This window comes from Phoca vitulina, unplaced genomic scaffold, assembly GCF_004348235.1.
Source record: "Phoca vitulina isolate PV1807 unplaced genomic scaffold, GSC_HSeal_1.0 scaffold17, whole genome shotgun sequence".
Lineage (NCBI taxonomy): Eukaryota > Metazoa > Chordata > Mammalia > Carnivora > Phocidae > Phoca > Phoca vitulina.
In genome coordinates, this window is record NW_022589720.1 from 37934984 (window position 1) to 37954297 (window position 19314).

General features: G+C 37.8%; 1 protein-coding gene across 1 annotated transcript in view; it reads left to right on the forward strand.

Annotated features, from left to right (window-relative positions):
* Positions 1-19314, forward strand: part of ITGA1 (integrin subunit alpha 1) — a 138043-nt gene that overhangs the window by 95207 nt on the left and 23522 nt on the right. Inside the window, exons 7-9 of the mRNA XM_032415228.1 lie at positions 1112-1260; positions 4816-4966; positions 17416-17581. Coding sequence (XP_032271119.1) covers positions 1112-1260; positions 4816-4966; positions 17416-17581 — 466 coding nt within the window. The remainder of the gene's footprint in view (positions 1-1111; positions 1261-4815; positions 4967-17415; positions 17582-19314) is intronic.

Here is a 19314-nt window from a genome sequence, read left to right on the forward strand (position 1 = left end):
CCTTTGGGTATAGAATTCTCTGAATCTCGAATTTTGAGTAGAGAAAATTAAACAAAAAGTTATCTCCAGTCACAATTCTTGATATAGATTAGTCTATTGGTTCACATCAACATTTAAGGAAAGGTATAGAAAAAGGATAAGAAAAATGGGCATCTCTAGGGGAGAGGGGAGGTATATGGAGCAAGGGAAATCAAATCTGGGGACACTTTACCCTCTATATCATTTTACTCTATGGTGGCTTTGCAGTTAGCTGCCCAAATTATCCAGTCTGTGCAAAGGACAGAGTGAAAGGGGAAGTCAGAAAGAAAGGGAAGACAGATAACATGAAAAGGGATGGTGGGGAGAAGGGCTGGCATGAGAGAAATGAAGCTACGCCTGAACTAGATAAAGCCTGAAGTGCATATGTGCCCTCCCCAGATACATGCCCCGCTTATTACTCACCCAGCCTCATCTTGTTTCACTTACCCTCACAGCCTGGTCCAGGCTCACTGACTTCCTTTCGGTTCTCAGGACGTCCCTTGCTTTTTGCTCATCTCATCTTCTTTACATACAGATTCCCCTCGTGTGGACCCCATCCTCCCACTCAGCCTCCATTCAGGACAGGTCTCCACCCTCCTTGCACCTTCCAGTCTTAACTTGATTATCACTTCTAAGAGGCTTTCCCTGAGCCTCTTCTGAAGTAGGGCCTTAGGTTCTACTTGCTAAACAGCATTATAGCCCTCTCCACAGTTGAACATGCACTGGAATGATCATGTGTTGAATCTCTCTCTCTCTCTCTCTAGTTTAGAAACTCTGTGAAGGCAGAGAGCATGTCAGTGTGTAGCACCTTCTACCCACCAAGGCCTGCCAGAGTCATCCAGTAGAAACTATTGAAGATATAAACCAATTGTTTGGGAAGTTTAATAGTAGCACTATCATTCTTGTTCTTTGGGCTGTGAATATCCACAAGTGGCAATGGTTATTGCTGTCAAAATAGAAGGATTTGTGTACTGATGAATTTTTAAACTCATCTGAAAGACAAAAAAGTATATCTGATCTACATGTTTAAACTAAAGAAAATTGAAAACGGAACATTGCTAGATGGATAACTCACAGTGGCTTGGTATTTCAGGTTGGAATTGTACAGTATGGAGAAAATGTAACCCATGAGTTCAACCTCAATAAGTATTCATCAACAGAAGAGGTACTTGTTGCAGCAAATAAAATAATCCAGAGAGGTGGCCGCCAGACTATGACAGCCCTTGGAATAGACACAGCCAGGTATGTGGATTAAAAAATAAACCAAAGTAAAAGACTGTGCAAAAATAACTGCTCACAATCAAGCCCTGGAGTGTCGACTGAACATTTACCTTGGCAATATTTAAAGCCATCTTTTTTTTTAAAACTAGATCCCACTGATTAACTAATAGTTATAGGATCAAGTTTTTCTACAATATAGTCTCCCCACCCTTCATATCTTTCCTCTTATTCCAAAGGTTGAAATGATGGAAAAATCAGAAAATTACTGTAGTCTGCTGCATCATGTTCTTGGGTACTAAGACATAATATTAGTGAATATCTTTTCCCTTTGTTCTTTGTCTACAGCTTCTAGGAATCTCATTTAAAAAAAAAGGATTAATATTCATTCACTTCTACTCAATATATATTTATATCCTAGTATGTCCATAATTTTACAGTACCTGATTTAGGGTTATTGAAGCTCTCACGTAAGAGTCTTTAAGAGGTCAAATTCAATATTGCTGTATTTGAAATCATTTTCAGTGAAAAGATTAAAAGAAGTTGCAAGAACTTCATCATTTGTGCATTCTTTCTTTCTTCCTTTCTCCAAATTCCCTCTAATTTACATCCCTTCCTTTCTCCTATACCTCCATGGAGAACACATAATCTACTCTGTTTGAACTTCATTCTATGAGAAGCTACAGAACTGTCCTTTGATTACAATGTGAAACAGTTTTTCTATATTTTTCCCAACTACATTCAACTCTTATCTCTTGCTATTTTCTTCCTAAGTTACCTTTAAAGCTAGTAAGATTCTGAACAAAAACTAAACAATACCAAAATCACAGGAAATCTAATAAATAGTTTGACTAATATTAAGGATCCTTCTGTTAAGTGTCTTCAACTTCTGGACTCTCATCTGATTTTAAAGAGCTAATTAGCCATGCTCTCATTTCACCTGCCTGCTAAGATCAGTATTTTAAGGGGGTTAAAATAGTTAACATGGATATTCCAAAAAATGGGTTGGACATTCAAAAATTTAAAATTTCATGTGCAGCCTTAGACTTGTAAGTGTTAGAGAAGCATGTGGTTCTAGTTATATGGGGCTCAAGAGAAAATAATCACAAACAGATGGGGTAATTTTACATTTACCTGCCTATAGGATCACCAATTTGCATGCACAAAGAGTGCACATGTTGAGGTGTACTGAATGCACCCTCTTAAATAATTGACTAAATGTGACTGCACATTCAAAGTAAATCAAAGTGTTCTTTGAAAGCTCTGAGCCTGTAGGGAGCTGTGTTTTCCAAAGGCAACCACTTAAGAATGAATATTCATCTTTGAAAACTAACTGAAGAAGTATTCTGGCTGCTTTGCTCCTGCATAAATACACTCTAAATTCCATGACCCTATATGGTTTTTGCCTACATGTTTCACAAAGGGTCTAGCTGTCAGACACATAGTTTATTGAGTTTTGTATATAAATAAAACTCAATAATGGTATTACTAAGTATCCTTCTTGTACATTAGTTTTTCACACTGAAGCATATTTTTAATTGTTCTTTATTCCTTTTAAGCAGGGCCAGTTGCAAAAAAATATTTTTCATTTTTTAGAATCCTTTACTTCTATTTTCATTGGATGGTAGTATTTGGGAGTAAAGGGCAATTTGCTGAAGATATTTGAAACAGAAAGAGTGTACTCAAGAGTTCTGCCAGTGGCTACTCTTACATTATATAAAACCAACCCCTGTTTAGATTTACCAGATTTTCTTTAAGAAATGTCTAATCATCTCCATTGGTTGAGGTTCATTCAGTAATGGCCTGGATCTTCAAGAGAATTGGGAAGTCTTGGTGATCCTCTAAGGAGTTAGGACTGCAAAAAGGATAGAATCTTATATGATATCCATGTCTGAACTTCATTTAAAGACTAGCCTTTGGGGCACCTCGGTGGCTCAGTCAGTTGGGCATCTGCCTTTGGCTCAGGTCATGATCCCAGGGTCCTGGGATCGAGTCCCACATTGGGCGCCCTGCTTGGACAGGGAGCCTGCTTCTCCCTCTCCCTCTGTTGCTCCTCCTGCTTGTTCTCTCTCTCTCTCTCAAATAAATAAATAAAATCTTTAAAAAATATATATATAATAAAAAAATAAAGACTAGCCTTTAACATCTGTTTTCACCTTTGTTTGTGCATATAAAGTCAGAAAATCTATCTGTGTAGTGTAGAGGGCAGAGATACACAGTTCCCTAGTGGCCAACTTTTTTAAATAGTTTCTTTATTTTGCAAATTGTAAGAAAAATTAAAAATGTAAAAAATAGTACAACAAAATCCTATGTACTCACCAAACAAATCAACAATTGTTAACATCTTGTCGTATTGACATTTAGCACTTTTAAAGGAAAATAAACAGAGATAAAATCCCTTTGCCCACATCACCAGGATCTTTTAGCCTGCTCACAAGATACCCACCATTGTGTATATTTATTGTGTATCTACAGTCAAACTAATGTGTATTGTGCAAACCCTTTGGGAGGTTAGTTTAAGAGAAATGTTTTTTTGGCATATCCCAAACTGCAGCTGTTTGTCCTCATGACCAAAGAAAAATATTGAAATAGACCATTCAGTATAATTATTGCTGCATTTTATACCAAGATCTAAAAAATATTATATGAAATCCTTTCATTGTTTCATTCCTAAGTAAAATGTACTTGACTCCAGAAAGGAAAGTGAGCAAGGGAAAGAACATAATAGAGGGAAAATATGCCTCTGTGTGTGTGTGTGTGTAGAAGCACAAAACAACAAAAATTGTTAATTTCCCCTCTCTTACATTGCTTTCCATAAATGTTTTTTGAATTAAATAAAAAATTCCTTTCTTTGCAGTTAGGTTATAGCATTTTCCCTTTCTCTCTGTGCCGCTTTCTTCCATCCTACCCCCAGCAGCCTGTGTCCTAAAACCTAGTTCAGACCAAATCTTTCATAGCTACTCCATCCGCTCTTGCCCCCCATAGCCCTGCTCTATCACTGACTCAGACCACAGCCATCAGCAGTCTTTTATTACTATGTCCAATTTTTCCCCCATATCCAAGAGCACTCTCAAGCATTCCAGCCATACAAAATTCTGTTTTCTCCCAGCTCCCCTCCTCAGCTCAGAGGATTTCCATACTGTTCTATAAATGTCAGAATAGATGTGGTGGAAGTGAGGACAAAGCAAAAGCCTCTGCCAAAAGCAGAAGAAAAGAGGAGTGTTTATAGAGAAAGGAGTGGCTGAGCAAGTATTTAAGATCTGACCTTCTCCAGATCTGATGTGTGCTCCAGTCACACCTTCCCTGAGAAGTTTCCAAAGAATGAAATAGTGCTGCCCTTTGTATATGGGATATGTGATGATTAGTAAAATGGTGACCTCTTCATCATCTGGGAGAAATCTAAGACTATTACAAATAATGATCTTCATGCCTCCCAGCTTGAACAGTGGTTGTGAATGTTGATCGTGGAAGGACAGCACTGTTCTAACTAGAGTTGTCAGTGTTTTTCTTTTGTTTATCACTTTGCCTAACCTTGAGGTGGTATTTTATTTGCTTCTCTTTCTTCTGTGATCACTTCAGGAAGGAGGCTTTCACTGAAGCCCGGGGTGCCCGAAGGGGAGTTAAAAAAGTCATGGTAATTGTGACTGATGGGGAATCTCATGACAACCATCGACTGAATAAGGTCATCCAAGACTGTGAGGATGAAAACATTCAGCGGTTTTCCATAGCTGTAAGTACATGGCTAGAGATAGCTTTCAAACTCTGGTGTGAAGACAAGAGGTGTATACATATGATTATTTTATGCAAGTTACACAAATAAGGTTGTAAAGGAGAAATGTCTCCATTTGAAGGTAAACTCTGTGAGGGCAGAATTGGGTCTTGCTCCCTTTGTGTCCTAGGGAAGGAAGGACAAGAGAAAGAAAGAGACAGAAATAAGAAAGAAAAAAGAAGAGCAGAAAAAGAGGAGAAGAGCACCCCCCAGCAGGGGGAAGAATGCTGGAAGGATGGAGGGAGGAATGGAGGAAGGGCAGAAAAGAGGGAGGGAAGGAAGGAGAAAGGAGAAGGTAAGAAGAAAAAAGGAAGGGAGGAAAGAAAGGAAATTGAGGATGTGCTCGTAATAAATTCATTGCCTGGAGAATAGTCCAAGATGGTGGAAGAGTAGGAGACCTTATTTTCATCTGGTCCCAGGAATTCAGCTAGATAGCTATCAAATCATTCTGAACACCGACGAACTCAACCAAATATCTAAGAAAAGAATAGCTGCAACTCTACAAATAGAAAAGTGACCACTTTCTGCAAGAATGACAAGATAGAAAAACTCACCTCAAAAAAGAGAACAAGAGGCAGTGCTGACTGCCAGGGACCTAATCAGTATGGATATAAGTAAGATGTCAGAACTAGAGTTCAGAATAATGATTATAAAGATATCAGATATTAGCTGGGCTTGAAAAAAGTATAGAAGACACTAGAGAATCCCTTTCTGGAGAAATAAAAGAACTAAAATCTAATCAAGTCGAAATCAAAAAGGCTATAATGAGATGCAATAAAAAATGGAGGCTCTAACTGCTAGGATAAATGAGCAAAAGAAAGACTTAGTGATATAGGAGACAAAGTGATGGAGAATAAAGAAGCTGAGAAAAAGAAACAACTACTGGATCACAAGGGGAGAATCTGAGAGATAAGTGATACCATAAAATGAAACAATATTAGAATAATTGGGATCCCAGAAGAAGAGGAAAGAGAGTTGGGGTTTGGGGGGCAGAAGGTATATTGAAGCAAATTATAGCAGAGAACTTCCCTAATCTGGGGAAGGAAACAGGCATTCAAGTCCAGGAGGTACAGAGAACCCCCCTCAAAATGAATAAAAATAGGTCAACACCTCAACATATAATAATGAAACTTGCAAATCTCAGAGACAAGCAGCTCAGGGACAAGAGGTCCATAATCTACAAGGGTAGAAACATCAGACTGGTAGCAGACCTAACCACAAAGGCCTGGGGGCTAGAAGGGACTGGCATGATATATTCAAGTTGCTAAATGAGAAAAATATGCAGCCAAGAATACTGTATCCAGCTAAGCTGTCAATCAAAATAGGAGAGATAAAAAGCTTTCAGGAGAAACAGAAACTAAAAGGATTTGTGATCACTAAACCAGCCCTGCAGGAAATATTAAAGGGGATCCTTTAAGCAAAGAGAGTAACACAGACCAGAAAGGAACAGAGACAGTCTACAGAAACAGGGACTTTACAGGTAATACAATGGCACTAAATTCATATCTTTCAATAGTTACTCTGAATGTAAATGAGCTAAATGTCCCAATCAAAAGACACAGGGTATCAGATTGGATAAAAAAAAATAAGACCCATCAATATGCTGTCTGCAAGAGACTCATTTTATTTTTTATTTTTTTGAAGATTTTATTTATTCATTTGACAGAGAGAGATAGCAAAAGCAGGAACACAAGCAGGGGAAGTGGGAGGGGGAGAAGCAGGCCTCCCGCCGAGCAGGGAGCCTGATGTGGGGCTCGATCCCAGGACCCTGGGATCATGACCTGAGCTGAAGGCAGACGCTTAATGACTGAGCCACACAGGCGGCCCTGCAAGAGACTCATTTTAGACCCAAAGACACCTCCAGACTGAAAGTGAAGGAGTGGAAAACCATTTATCATGCTAATGGACATCAAAAGAAAGCTGGGGTGGCAATCCTTATAGCAGACAAATTAGATTTTAAACTAAAGACTGTAATAAAAGTTGAGGAAGGACACTATATCATAATTAAAGCATCTATCCAACAAGATCTAACAATTGTAAATATTTATGTCCCTAACATGCAAGCAGCCAATTATATAAACCAATTAATAACAAAATTAAAGAAACACATCGATAATAATACAATAATAGTAGGGGACTTTAACACCCCACTCACTGCAATGGACAGATCATCTAAGCAGATCAACAAGGAAACAAGGGCTTTGAATGACACACTGGACTGGATGGACTTCACAGATATATTCACAGCATTCCATCCTAAAGCAACAGAATAGACATTCTTTTTGAGTGCACATGGAACATTCTCCAGAATAGATCACATACTGGGTCACAAATCAGTTCTCAACCAGTACCAAAAGATTGGGATAATTTCCTGCATACTCTCAGACCACAATGCTTTGAAACTAGAATTCAATCACAAGAGGAAAGAACTCAAATACAAGGAGGCTAAGGAGCATCCTTCTAAAGAATGAATGGGTCAACCAGGAAATTAAAGAAGAATTTTAAAAACTCATGGAAACAAATGAAAATGAAAACACAACTGTTCAAAACTTTTGGGATGCAGCAAAGAAGGTCCTAAGAGGGAAGTATATAGTAATACAAGCCTTTCTCTAGAAACAAGAAAGGTCTCAAATACACAACCTAGCCTTACACCTAAAGGAGCTAGAGAAAGAAGAGCAAATAAAGCTTAAATCCAGCAGGAGAAGAGAATTAATAAAGATTAGACCAGAAATCAATGAAATAGTAACCAAAAGAACAGTAGAACAGATCAGATCAACAAAACTAGGAGCTGGTTCTTTGAAAGAATTAATAAGATTGATAAATCCCTGGCCAGACTTATCAAAAAGAAAAGAGAAAGGACCCAAATAAATAAAATCATGAATGAAAGAGAAGATATCACAACCAACACTGAAGAAATATGAACAATTATAAGAACATATTATGAGCAACTATATGCCAACAAATTAGGCAATCTGGAAGAAATAGATGCATTCCTAGAGATATATAAACTACCAAAACTGAAACAGGAAAAAGAGAAAACCTGAACAAACCCATAACCAGCAAGGAAATTGAAGTAGTAATCAAAAATCTCCCAACAAACAAGAGCCCAGGGCCAGATGGCTTCCCAGGGGAATTCTACGAAACATTTAAAGAATTAATACCTATTCTTCTGAAGCAGTTCCAAAAAATAGAAATGGAAGGAAAACTTCCAAACTCTCTCAATGAGGCCAGCATTACCTTTATTCCAAAACCAGACAAGGACCCCACCAAAAAGGAGAATTACAGACCAATATCCCTGATAGACATTGATGCCAAAATCCTCACCTAGATACTAGCCAATAGGATCCAACAGTACATTAAAAGGATTATTCACCATGACCGAGTGGGATTTATTCCTGGGCTGCAAGGTTGGATCAACATCTGCAAATCAATCAACATGATACACTACATGAATAAAAGAAAGGACAAGAGCCATATGATCTTCTCAATAGATGCAGAAAGAGCATTTGACAAAGTACAGTATCCTTTCTTGATTAAAACTCTTCACAGTGTAGGGATAGAGGGAACATGCCTCAATATCATAAAAGCCATATACAAAAAGCCCACAGCAAATATCATTCTCAATGGGGAAAAACTGAGAGCTTTTCCCCTAAGGTCAGGAACATGGCAGGGATGCCCACTCTCCAACATAGTACTAGAAGTCCTAGCCCAAGCAATCAGACAACAAAAAGAAATAAAAGGCATCTAAATCAGCAAAGAAGAAGTCAAACTCTCTTCACAGATGACATGATATTCTATGTGGAAAACCCAAAAGATTCCACCCCCAAATTGCTAGAACTCATGCAGGAATTCAGCAAAGTGGCAGGATATAAAATCAATGCCCAATAATCAGTTGCATTTCTATACACCAACAATGAGACAGAAGAAAGAGAAATTAAGGAGTCGATCCCATTTACAATTGCATCAAAAACCATAAGATACCTAGAAATAAACCTAACCAAAGAGGCAAAGGATCTGTACTGAGAAAACTATAAAATACTCATGAAAGAAATTGAGGAAGACACAAAGAAATGGAAAAACATTCCATGCTCGTGGGTTGGAAGAATAAATATTGTTAAAATATCTATGCTACCTAGAGCAATCTACACATTCAATGCAATCCCTATCAAAATGCCATCAACTTTTTTCACAGAGCTGGAACAAATAATCCTAAAACTTGTATGGAACGAGAAAAGACCCGAATAGCCAGAGGAATGTAGAAAAAGAAAACCAAAGCTGGTGGCATCACAAAGCCGGACTTTCCATTTCCTCCCTACTTCATAGCCCCTAACTGTGCAGCCAGCAGCTCTAAAATGTTTTCTGTAACTGTATTTAAGCTGGACAAGAAGGGAAAAAGGATCAGAGAAGAAATTTCATTTAGTTCCAAGGAAAAGCCTAGCCTGCTATTGATGATATAGAAGATATTACATATAAAGTACTTCAGCTCTTTGTGCGCAAATCTGTATCAATATAAAAGCAATCCATTATTAATAACATTTGTCTCTCAAGATGCAAAAAAAAAAAAAAAAATAGAGACAGAGTGCTTTCTACCTCTTAATAGTGATTTGTCTTTTCTAAATCAACTTCTAATAGTTCCATGAACTGAGGTGACTCAATTTCATGGTGCCACCCCATGAAGAGGGACATTTAGAAAAGGAGAAGTAAAAATTCCACCTTTCAAATGGAAATATGGAAAATAATTTAAATTATCATGCATATAACACTCTGTAACCTACCATAGTCTTTTTTTTTTTTTTTTCTGTGTCCTAGATACCTTTCTTTGTCCTTTGTGGCACCCCAAAGAGAGCAGGACAACTTTCCTTTTCCCATTTTATGAATGAGGAAGCCAAGGGACACCAGGTTTCATGGCTGTAGGCCACATGACCAAGTCTCCAGATACCCCTTTACTGACCATCTGTACCACTGCCCTGGGCTGTTTTTCCCCAGTTCCCAGTCTCTCTTGCTGCAGCAGATCTCTGGAAGGTGCTGCAGGACTGTCCTAACCTGTTTTCACTCACTTCCCCAGACTTCCAAAGAGCACCACAGTCCTCTCCAGCCCTTGTACCAGAGCAAAAAGACCCAGCACAGAGACACTAAGCGTGTCCCATAATGTCATAACCTTAAACAACAACAAACCCATGGACATTTTCCAAAAGTGAGAAGAAGGGGGAGAGGGTAGAGAAGAGTATATTTTGGAGCTAGAAAGACCTTTGTTCAATTTCTGCCTTTGTGACAGTGGATAAGTCACTTAGTACTCCAAGCTTCAGCTTCTTTATCTGTAAAGATAAAGGGTAAATATTGTTTCTTTCTCTTTCTCTCAGATAAAGAATCAGTGAGGTAATGACTGAAAACATCTAGCACCTATTTATTGGTAGGCGAGGCAACCAATAAATACTATTTTTCTTAAGGATATTTAACTAGAGGAGTTTACAACCATGAAATAATAAGATCATGATGCTTTAGAGCTAGAAGGAATCTTAGAGATAAACTGTGTTGCCCCCTTGCACAGAAACCTTCAGAGATTCCCCCATGGACTATCAAACTTTATTTCAGCCTCACTAACAACTGTGTACAGCCTTCATTTCACTCTCAATTCCATAGCATGTGCCCTCTGCCTAGGAGGAGGGTGTCTTCTTAATATAAATTGATTTTTTAAACAAGTCAGGAAGCAAAACTTTCAGAACTGTAAGAGTTTAGCCTAAATTGTTTTTCGACAAAACCTCTTTTATTTACTGTAAGTAAGAATCAGATATTACACATAATGGTTTTTCAGTATTTCATCAGTGAGATTTCCTCCTTTCCTTTCAAAAGTATGATCAGTGAAAGACATCCCACCCCGTTGTAGGAAGGGAAGAAGAGTGATTCATCACTGATAAACTCCCAGAACACAAAATCGATTCACTGCCTCCCAGGGGCAAGGTGACTGTACTTATTTTATAACCAAGATGACTTGCTTATAAACAAGGCAACTTCTGATTGCAACAATATCCTTTTTTTTCTTCCTTTTCAAATTTTTATTTAAATTCTAGTTAGTTAACATACAGTGCAATGTTGGTTTTAGGAGTAGAATTCAGTGATTCATCACTTACATATAACACCCAGTGCGCATCACAAAGTGCCCTCCTTAATCCCCATCACCCATCTAGCCCATCCCCCATCTACCTCCCTCCATAACCCCTCAATTTGTTCTCTATCTTTAAAAGTCCCTTATGGTTTGTTTCCCTCTCTCTCTCCACCCCATATGTTCATCTGTTTTGTTTCTTAAATTTCACATATGAGTGAAATCATGTAGTATTTGTCTTTCTTGACCTGACCTATTTCACTTAACATAATACACTCTAGCTCCATCCACATTGTTGCAGATGGCAAGATTTCATTCTTTTTGATGGCTGAGTAATATTCCTTTGTGTGTGTGTGTGCCTCATCTTCTTTATCCATTCTGATAAAGTCTTATATCCAAAATCTATAAAGAACTTATCAAACTCAGCACCCAAAACACAAATAATCCCGTTAAGAAATGGGCAAAAGACATGAATAGACACTTTTCCAAAGAAGACATCCAGATGGCTAACAGACACATGAAAAGATGTTCAATATCACTCATCATCAGGGAAATACAAATCAAAACCATGATGAGATATCACCACACCACAGAATGGCTAAAATTAACAACACAAGAAACAACAGCTGTTGGTGAGGATGCAGAGAAAGGGGAACCTCCTTGCACTATTGGTGGGAATGCAAACTGATACAGCCACTCTGGAGAACAGTATGGAGGTTCCTCAAAAAGTTAAAAATAGAACTACCCTATAATCCCACAATTGCACTACTAGGTATTTACCCAAAGGATACAAAAATATAGGTTCAAAGTGGTACGTGCACCCTGATGTTTATAGCAGCATTATCAACAATAGCCAAACTATGGAGAGAGCCCAATGTCCAACAATGTTCTTTTTTATTTGGGATACAGATGTGAAAAATTAAAACACCTCATTATTTCTCTTTTCCCTTGTTGTTACTTCTATAAGTTACCTTTTGCCAATTACTATCAATCCATTATTACCTCTCATTATAATAGTTACTGTAACTATTTTGATCTCTTCTGTGGTTGAGAATAATTCCATAGATCCAGCCTTTACTCAGTGATACTGGCCACAGTTAGAGTCTATGGCTGGTCTTTTCAGTATGCAAAGCCAATATATGCCCAGTTTGTCCCAGACAACTGGATATCAGAAGTGCTATCATTCATTCAGCTTCCCCGCAGAGAATATAGCCTGGCTTTCCAGGTACCACTGTAGCAGGCAATGATCTGAGTAAACCATCAGCAGCATTAACAACGTTAAAAAAAACTTCACTGGAAAGCAGATACTGTAGTATCAATGAATGACTTCTTAATTTTAAGTGAAGCTTACATCACTTTTACAGGGTATCTGGCTACATATACAGTATTTCTTGTCCTTAAGTCACTATGTTTCCCTTGGTTGGATCCCTAGTTGGTAATTCATACTTTGCCTCCCAACTGGTCAAAAAGGGTTCTCATAATTCCATTAATTTTCCTAGAGAATCATAAAATTATGAGTTCCTTTCCTGTTTTAATCAATGAATTATTGTCAAATTGCTCTTCAAATTTTTATAAATAATGTATAGGAAAATTTCACTTCAGCAAGAATTGTTATTTTCCCAATTCATATTTCTTTTCCCCAGTGAAACTTGTATTTTTTAGTTTGCACCGAACTAGGAAATAAGACAGTTATTTTATTTCCTCTCCTTGTGCATTCACACAGAAAGGTTTTAGGCATTTCTGAAGCTCCATTCATGCTTCACATGGATCAAATATACCTGGGGGTCTGCCCCTATTGCCACCTGGGCTGTTCCTCCTACTCAATTTTTTTTTTTACTCACCATTTGATCCTGAACACCACAAAGATGTGTTTTGGGGGAGACAATATCCCAAACTAACTGAGTATTGAAAATTTAAGCACTCTATGATAAAACTGCAAACATGACCCATTAAACTCTCAGACTTGGTGAGGGTCCTAAACTGGTATGTATTCTACGTGGTCTGTATTCTGTCACTTGAGGATACTAGACATTGCCAGCAGGAGCCTGTTTTACATTCATATTCTAACCTTAGATGATAATGGCTGGGATTATAATGACTGTGAAATGTGTATCATTTACAGCATTCAAATGAAAATAGGAGAAATTAGAAAGTATCTTAGCATTTCATTCATTTGCACACAAAAGGCACTATAGTACATGTAAATGAATTGTACACTTTACATTTGACACATCTGCCTCAAGGGAACTTCAATTCTGGATGTCTACTTGAGGTAAATATTAACAGAATACCAAATGCCTGGGCTTGACATATTTGTATAAAGTGAAACAGAAGTAATTTACAAATGTTATTTTGTATTTCTTCTCACTCATAGAAAATAATGTTTCTGCAAGCACCAGATCCTTGGGTGAAGGATCAGAATACATTTCTGTTTTCATTTTTTATTCTTTAATACAAAATAGTTCAAACTGGATACAAGTCACAGTACTTCCTGGGAATTTTTTCCTTCTTATATTTTCTTCTAAATATATACTCTCATGTTCCATTTATGTTTTATTTTTATTATTTATGTATGTCTCTTGGACATTTTCCCCATTGAACTTTATCCAATTGTCTCTGTCTGTCACATAGAGCACTAAATACCTGATAACATTTACATCACAACTAAGAACCTCAACCGTGCATGGTCCAAACATCTTTACAATTTTTATGTGTATTTTCAAATTCATCACTTTATCAGTGAAATGGAAGTTAACATGTCAATGCAATAGTGAATCTAGAATATGTTCAATAGGGACTAAGGGGGAAAGATGGTGACTTTCCATCCAAAGATATCATATAACTTATAGGATAAATTAGGTAAAATAGTGGGTAGTCAGAGGGCTTCACATGATGTAGAATTTGTACGAATCTAAAAGAAATCCATACGTAGCAAAACTGCTGACCAAAAGGAACCTAACAGTGTGTGAGAAGAATACCAGGTATAGAGTGAGGTGTGGAGCAAGACCCCAGTGATCCCGAAACGGACACACAGGTGTGATGGAGGCTCTGGAGGCTGGAGAATCTCTCCCACCTTTTCCATGCTTTCTTTGGGGCATGTCCATCTAGATGTGGGTAAATACTCAACTATAAGAAGATCATCTTAATTGTTTTTAAGTACAAGAGAGAATTCGTTCAAGGCAATAAAAGCAAGTGGCCCTTGGATTTTCCCTCCCTTATCTGGACAATTCTCTACATTCATTTCCATTAATTCTCTTCCACCATCAAGTAGCTAAAGTGGGAAAAGCACCAGTGGTCTCTGTTCAAATATAAACCATTTCTGATGGTTGACATTTGCTTTTCAGCCAAGTAGACAGGATCTGAGTTTTTGTGTTCTCGTGCAATTCTGCAAACTTCTGGTATTGACCTTCGTACCGGTACCTGGACAAGTAGTAGAGAGTTAGTTTCAAAAATCAAAAAGCTACCCAAATAGTGTACCGATTTCCTAAATTGCTCACTTTTTCAAAGTAACACAAAGTTCTTCACAAACATTAGGGCATGTGCCTCATGAACACATTTTATAGGTAGACACAGAGCTAAACGAGAGACAAGGGCCTCGATGAAGACCTGTGTGTGCAGATAGGTGGTATTGCTCGGGACTCCTCCCAGGTATTCTGTGGGAATGGGGTGGGTGTGAGTCAAGCAGGGGGAAGGAACAGGAGTCAATCCCCCAGCACCTGGACACTAGGAAGGAAAACTCCAAAGCTGCCATCTGCACTGCCTGCCTGACTAGCTGGCATACAACTCCTATGCTCACATTAACGTTTAGTGTACATTTTAATGACTCAGTTACTAATCTAAACCCTCATACATTTTATAATACAAATGAACAAGTATATGGTAGATCCTAAATAGCAATACCTAAAACAGTAATTGCAGCTTTTTTCTAACTATAAGTAAAAATTGTACCCTTCTTAATAAAAATATCAGTTTTAAAATCTACCATTTTGAATCTGACATTTAAAAAATGCATGCAGATGCCTAGAACAGGCAGCTGAAGGAGAGTGGGCCGGAGATGGGTGCTCAGAGAAGGAGAGGCAGGGGTGTGTGGCCAGAAGACCCGGTGAGGATGAGGACCAGGACTGCCTGGCACCTCCACCTGTGCCGGCCCACCCATGTGTCCAGGATCCACCCAGTCCACAATGCTGAACTGCATCTGGGGACTATGGCAGGTCTATGTTGCAATGGGACTTTGAAGGCACCCTAGGGTCTCGGTTTAACGATGCTAGACAAATCTATGTCTATGATTTAGAAATGGAAAGGGAAGTAGAAATTTCTGGTATCTTCATGGTCACTGGAGGTCATGATTTTTCTTGTCCCCAAGGAGTAGGATATTCTAAAAATCAAGCAATAGCACAGAGCTCAAAATCTTACCTTTGTTTTTTTGGATTCCAGGAGCATAGAATTGAATTAATCGTGATCCTTGGTTTAGGAGACTTCATCATTTGTGAAAGCATGGCCCACTTTATAGGTTTCTATGTTTATTATTGTACCTGTATACATATTTTAAGTATCCAGTATAAGCATCTATGGGCCTGACCACATTCACCACCTGGAGTCCTCTACCTGATAACCATCAGCCCAAATCCTATACTCATCTCTTGCTCTCTTTTTCTAATCTCTTGGTAGCTATACGTATCTTAAAAAAATTCTAAAACTCTTCCTTTTATTTAACTTTATAAAAAGGGTGTCATGCTGTATATAGTATTTTGAAACTTTTAAAATTAATATTGCTAAGATTCATCCATATTATTACAAGCCATCATAGTTCATTTTTTTAATTAAAGTAACACATACAGTGAAATGCAAAATTTCAGTGTGAAAATTATGTACAAAGTGAACAAACTGATGAGTTTAGATAATTGCATACACCCATGTAACTGATACGTCAATCAAGATATAGAACATTTCCATCACCCCCAGAAAGTTCCCTATACTTTCATTTTTTTAATACTCACTTCTGTAGTAACTGCTGGTGTGACTTACACCACCACAGTTTAAGTTGCCTATTCTATTTTATGTAAATGAAATCATATAATATATACTCTTTTGTGTCTAACTTTTCACTCAACATAATGATTGGCCATGATATATTGTGCATCAGTCATTCATTTTCTTATTATACATTGTATGCATCTACCACAATTTGTTCCATACTTTACATGGACATTTGGATTGTTTCCAGTTTGGGTGCATCTATCCAATGGAATCCTACTAGCAATAAAAAAAGACTGAACTTCTGATACATGGGGCAACATGAATGACTCTCAGAAGCATTATGCAAATGAAAGGAGTCAGACACAAAAGGCTACATGCTATATGAATCATAAATATGGGCGCCTGGGTGGCTCAGTTGGTTAAGCGACTGCCTTCGGCTCAGGTCATGATCCTGGAGTTCCGGGATTGAGTCCCGCATCGGGCTCCCTGCTCAGCGGGGAGTCTGCTTCTCCCTCTGACCCTCCTCCCTCTCATGCTCTCTGTCTCTCATTCTCTGTCTCTCAAATAAATAAATAAAATCTTTAAAAAAAAAAAAAAAGAATTGTATACCTAGAAAGGGTGAGTTTTACTGTATATAAATTAAATCTCAATAAACCTTACCTTAAAATATAAAATAGATGTTTGAGAAAACCTGCTAATACATCTAAATAATTATGGTGAACTATAACAGATAATTCCTGCCTCTCTCTCTACTCTATAAAAAAGGGTGGGTAGGGGGTGTCCCTGTCTTGAGCATTTGGTTTCAAACAGGAAGGTCCCAATTGTTTATTTTCTAGATTGCCAAGTTAGATTACCATTTAGTTTAATATCTGTTTAAAAAATATATATGTGGGACTGGCTCTTGGTAAGATTATCAGGAAGAACTGCCTATTCAAGATCAAGTAACTCACTTGCTAATTGTTTTTGCCAGCAAATGGGGGTGGCATGGGCTGGAATAATAGCAGAGACATTCAGAAACTATAACTTACTTTTGAACTGTCAGACTTTAAAGATAGAGCTGTTCATAAACAGGGACACAGGAATGCAAGAGAAGAAACTTTCACAAACATACAAGATTGCCCTTTATATTTTCCTACACCAATTACAGTATATAACAGTTAATATTAGGGAATCTACATATACTGAAGATTGTTCTTCCAAGAATGTGGAAGTACATAAAAATTGCATTGAATTAATATACTATATACCTCTCTTGTTTATTGACAAAATGCTTGGGATCCTTATTTAACACATAGAATTTAAAATATATTCTTGCCATTTTGTCGTGTCTTAGATTCTTGGGAGCTATAACAGAGGAAATTTAAGCACTGAAAAATTTGTGGAAGAAATAAAATCAATTGCAAGTGAACCCACTGAAAAGCATTTCTTCAACGTCTCTGATGAATTGGCTCTAGTCACTATTGTTGAAGCTCTGGGAGAAAGAATATTTGCCTTGGAAGGTATGACTAGTTCTTGTAATCCTGTATGTTCTGTCTACAATGCAAAGTCAATGTAATGGGTTTTTGGTATTTATTCCTACTACTACATGGGTCGTGCACTTTTACTGTGTACAATAGCCAGCATGGAACAGTGCCCTTTTATGTAAATCTTTCCCTGAGATGGCTATCTCACATAGCACCGCGTCTGTCGGCAGCTCTCTTTGTAAGGATGTGGGGGTTGAAGGAAGGCAATGGTCAGTGTACACTCACCAGAACAAAAATGTGCCTCCGTGTGTTAGTCCTTTTCTGTGACACGGGTTTAGAAAATGGAGACACTAGCTCAACTTTTCCTTTTTAATTTGTTTATGTTATTTTGGGCTTCTATGGAACTGTTCTTGTTTGCAATAACTTCGTTGTTCATTTATTTTCTCCTATTTTGCTTCTTGCCCACTTTAAAGGTCTTTATGGAACTCTGTCTCAACTCCCATGACAGTAAAACATTGGTTCACTATATTTGTCTAAGTCATAATTCTTTTTTGTAGATTTTTTTTCTTTGATTTTGCAATGACGATTGGCTACTGAGGATAATGAGTCATGGCATTCCTTCCTCTGCCTTTGGTAGATGTCAAGTAACAAATTACTTTGAAACTAGCCTTTGCCTGACAAAAAAAAAATAAGTCTTTGGAATTGTTATGCCAGGAAAACTGAAAAAAAGCCTCTTTCTTCATGTTCTCTGATAACTGGAGCCTAAGAGAGCATGCCTCTTTCCCTTTTTCCAGAGAGTTCTACTCTTATGCTTCATCCGAATCCAATGGACCCTGTCCTTGTGAGGACACACGGAAGGACTGTTGTTTTGCGTCTTAAACACAGAAATTTAAAAGCACATTCTCAGTCACCCTGATATGACCTGATAATGGGAAACAGAAAGATAAAATGAGGAAGAGACATAAATAAAGCAAAGTAGACCACTTTGAGCATCAAATGACCAGGAAAATGCAAAAAAGTGACTAATGACAGAATATTAAAATGTATAGAAAGGAAAGAGTCACGAGGCATAGCATATTTATTATCATGGGTCACTAAAGGGGAATAAAATAGGCCACCCCAAAATATGTCACTTTAGCATGTAGATTATTTTGAGCTGAAGGCAATCAAGACCCAGCAGACTCAGGAAAAACTTTAACTTCTTCCTTAACTACCTAAAAGAATTTATACAGGGGGCCTGGCCGAGAAAAAGAGCTATAACCAAGGATAACTTTTTAATCTGAAAGACCTGTCTGCATGGCAGGGCAAACTTCTAATTACCAAACATCTGTTCTTCTTATGTCCATTGAACTGCCCTCCTCCCTTTGCAGCCCCTGGCTCCTCTCCCAATCCTTAGGTCAGGATGGCATATAAGCTTCAATTGCCCCCACTTGACCTTCAGTCTCATATTTTGGGGGGTCCCATATGAAATTAAATTTGTTTTTCTCCTGATAATCTGTTTTAGGTCAAGTTAATTATTAAACCAGCCAAGGAACCTGGAAGGGAGGAAGGGAAAATTTTTCCACTCCTGCATGACCCAGTGCACATGCTAATATGTAGAAAAATCAAACAGAATTTCACAAAATTACTCTTATTATGTATAAAGCATTCTGATAGTTTCTCATTTTCGTTCTCTCTTCTCTTTCAATTAAAAAAATGCTGGTGGTGACTCACCCTGATGATTTCATGACCCATAAGTGAGAGATCTGGTTTAGATTTGATGAGCAGCT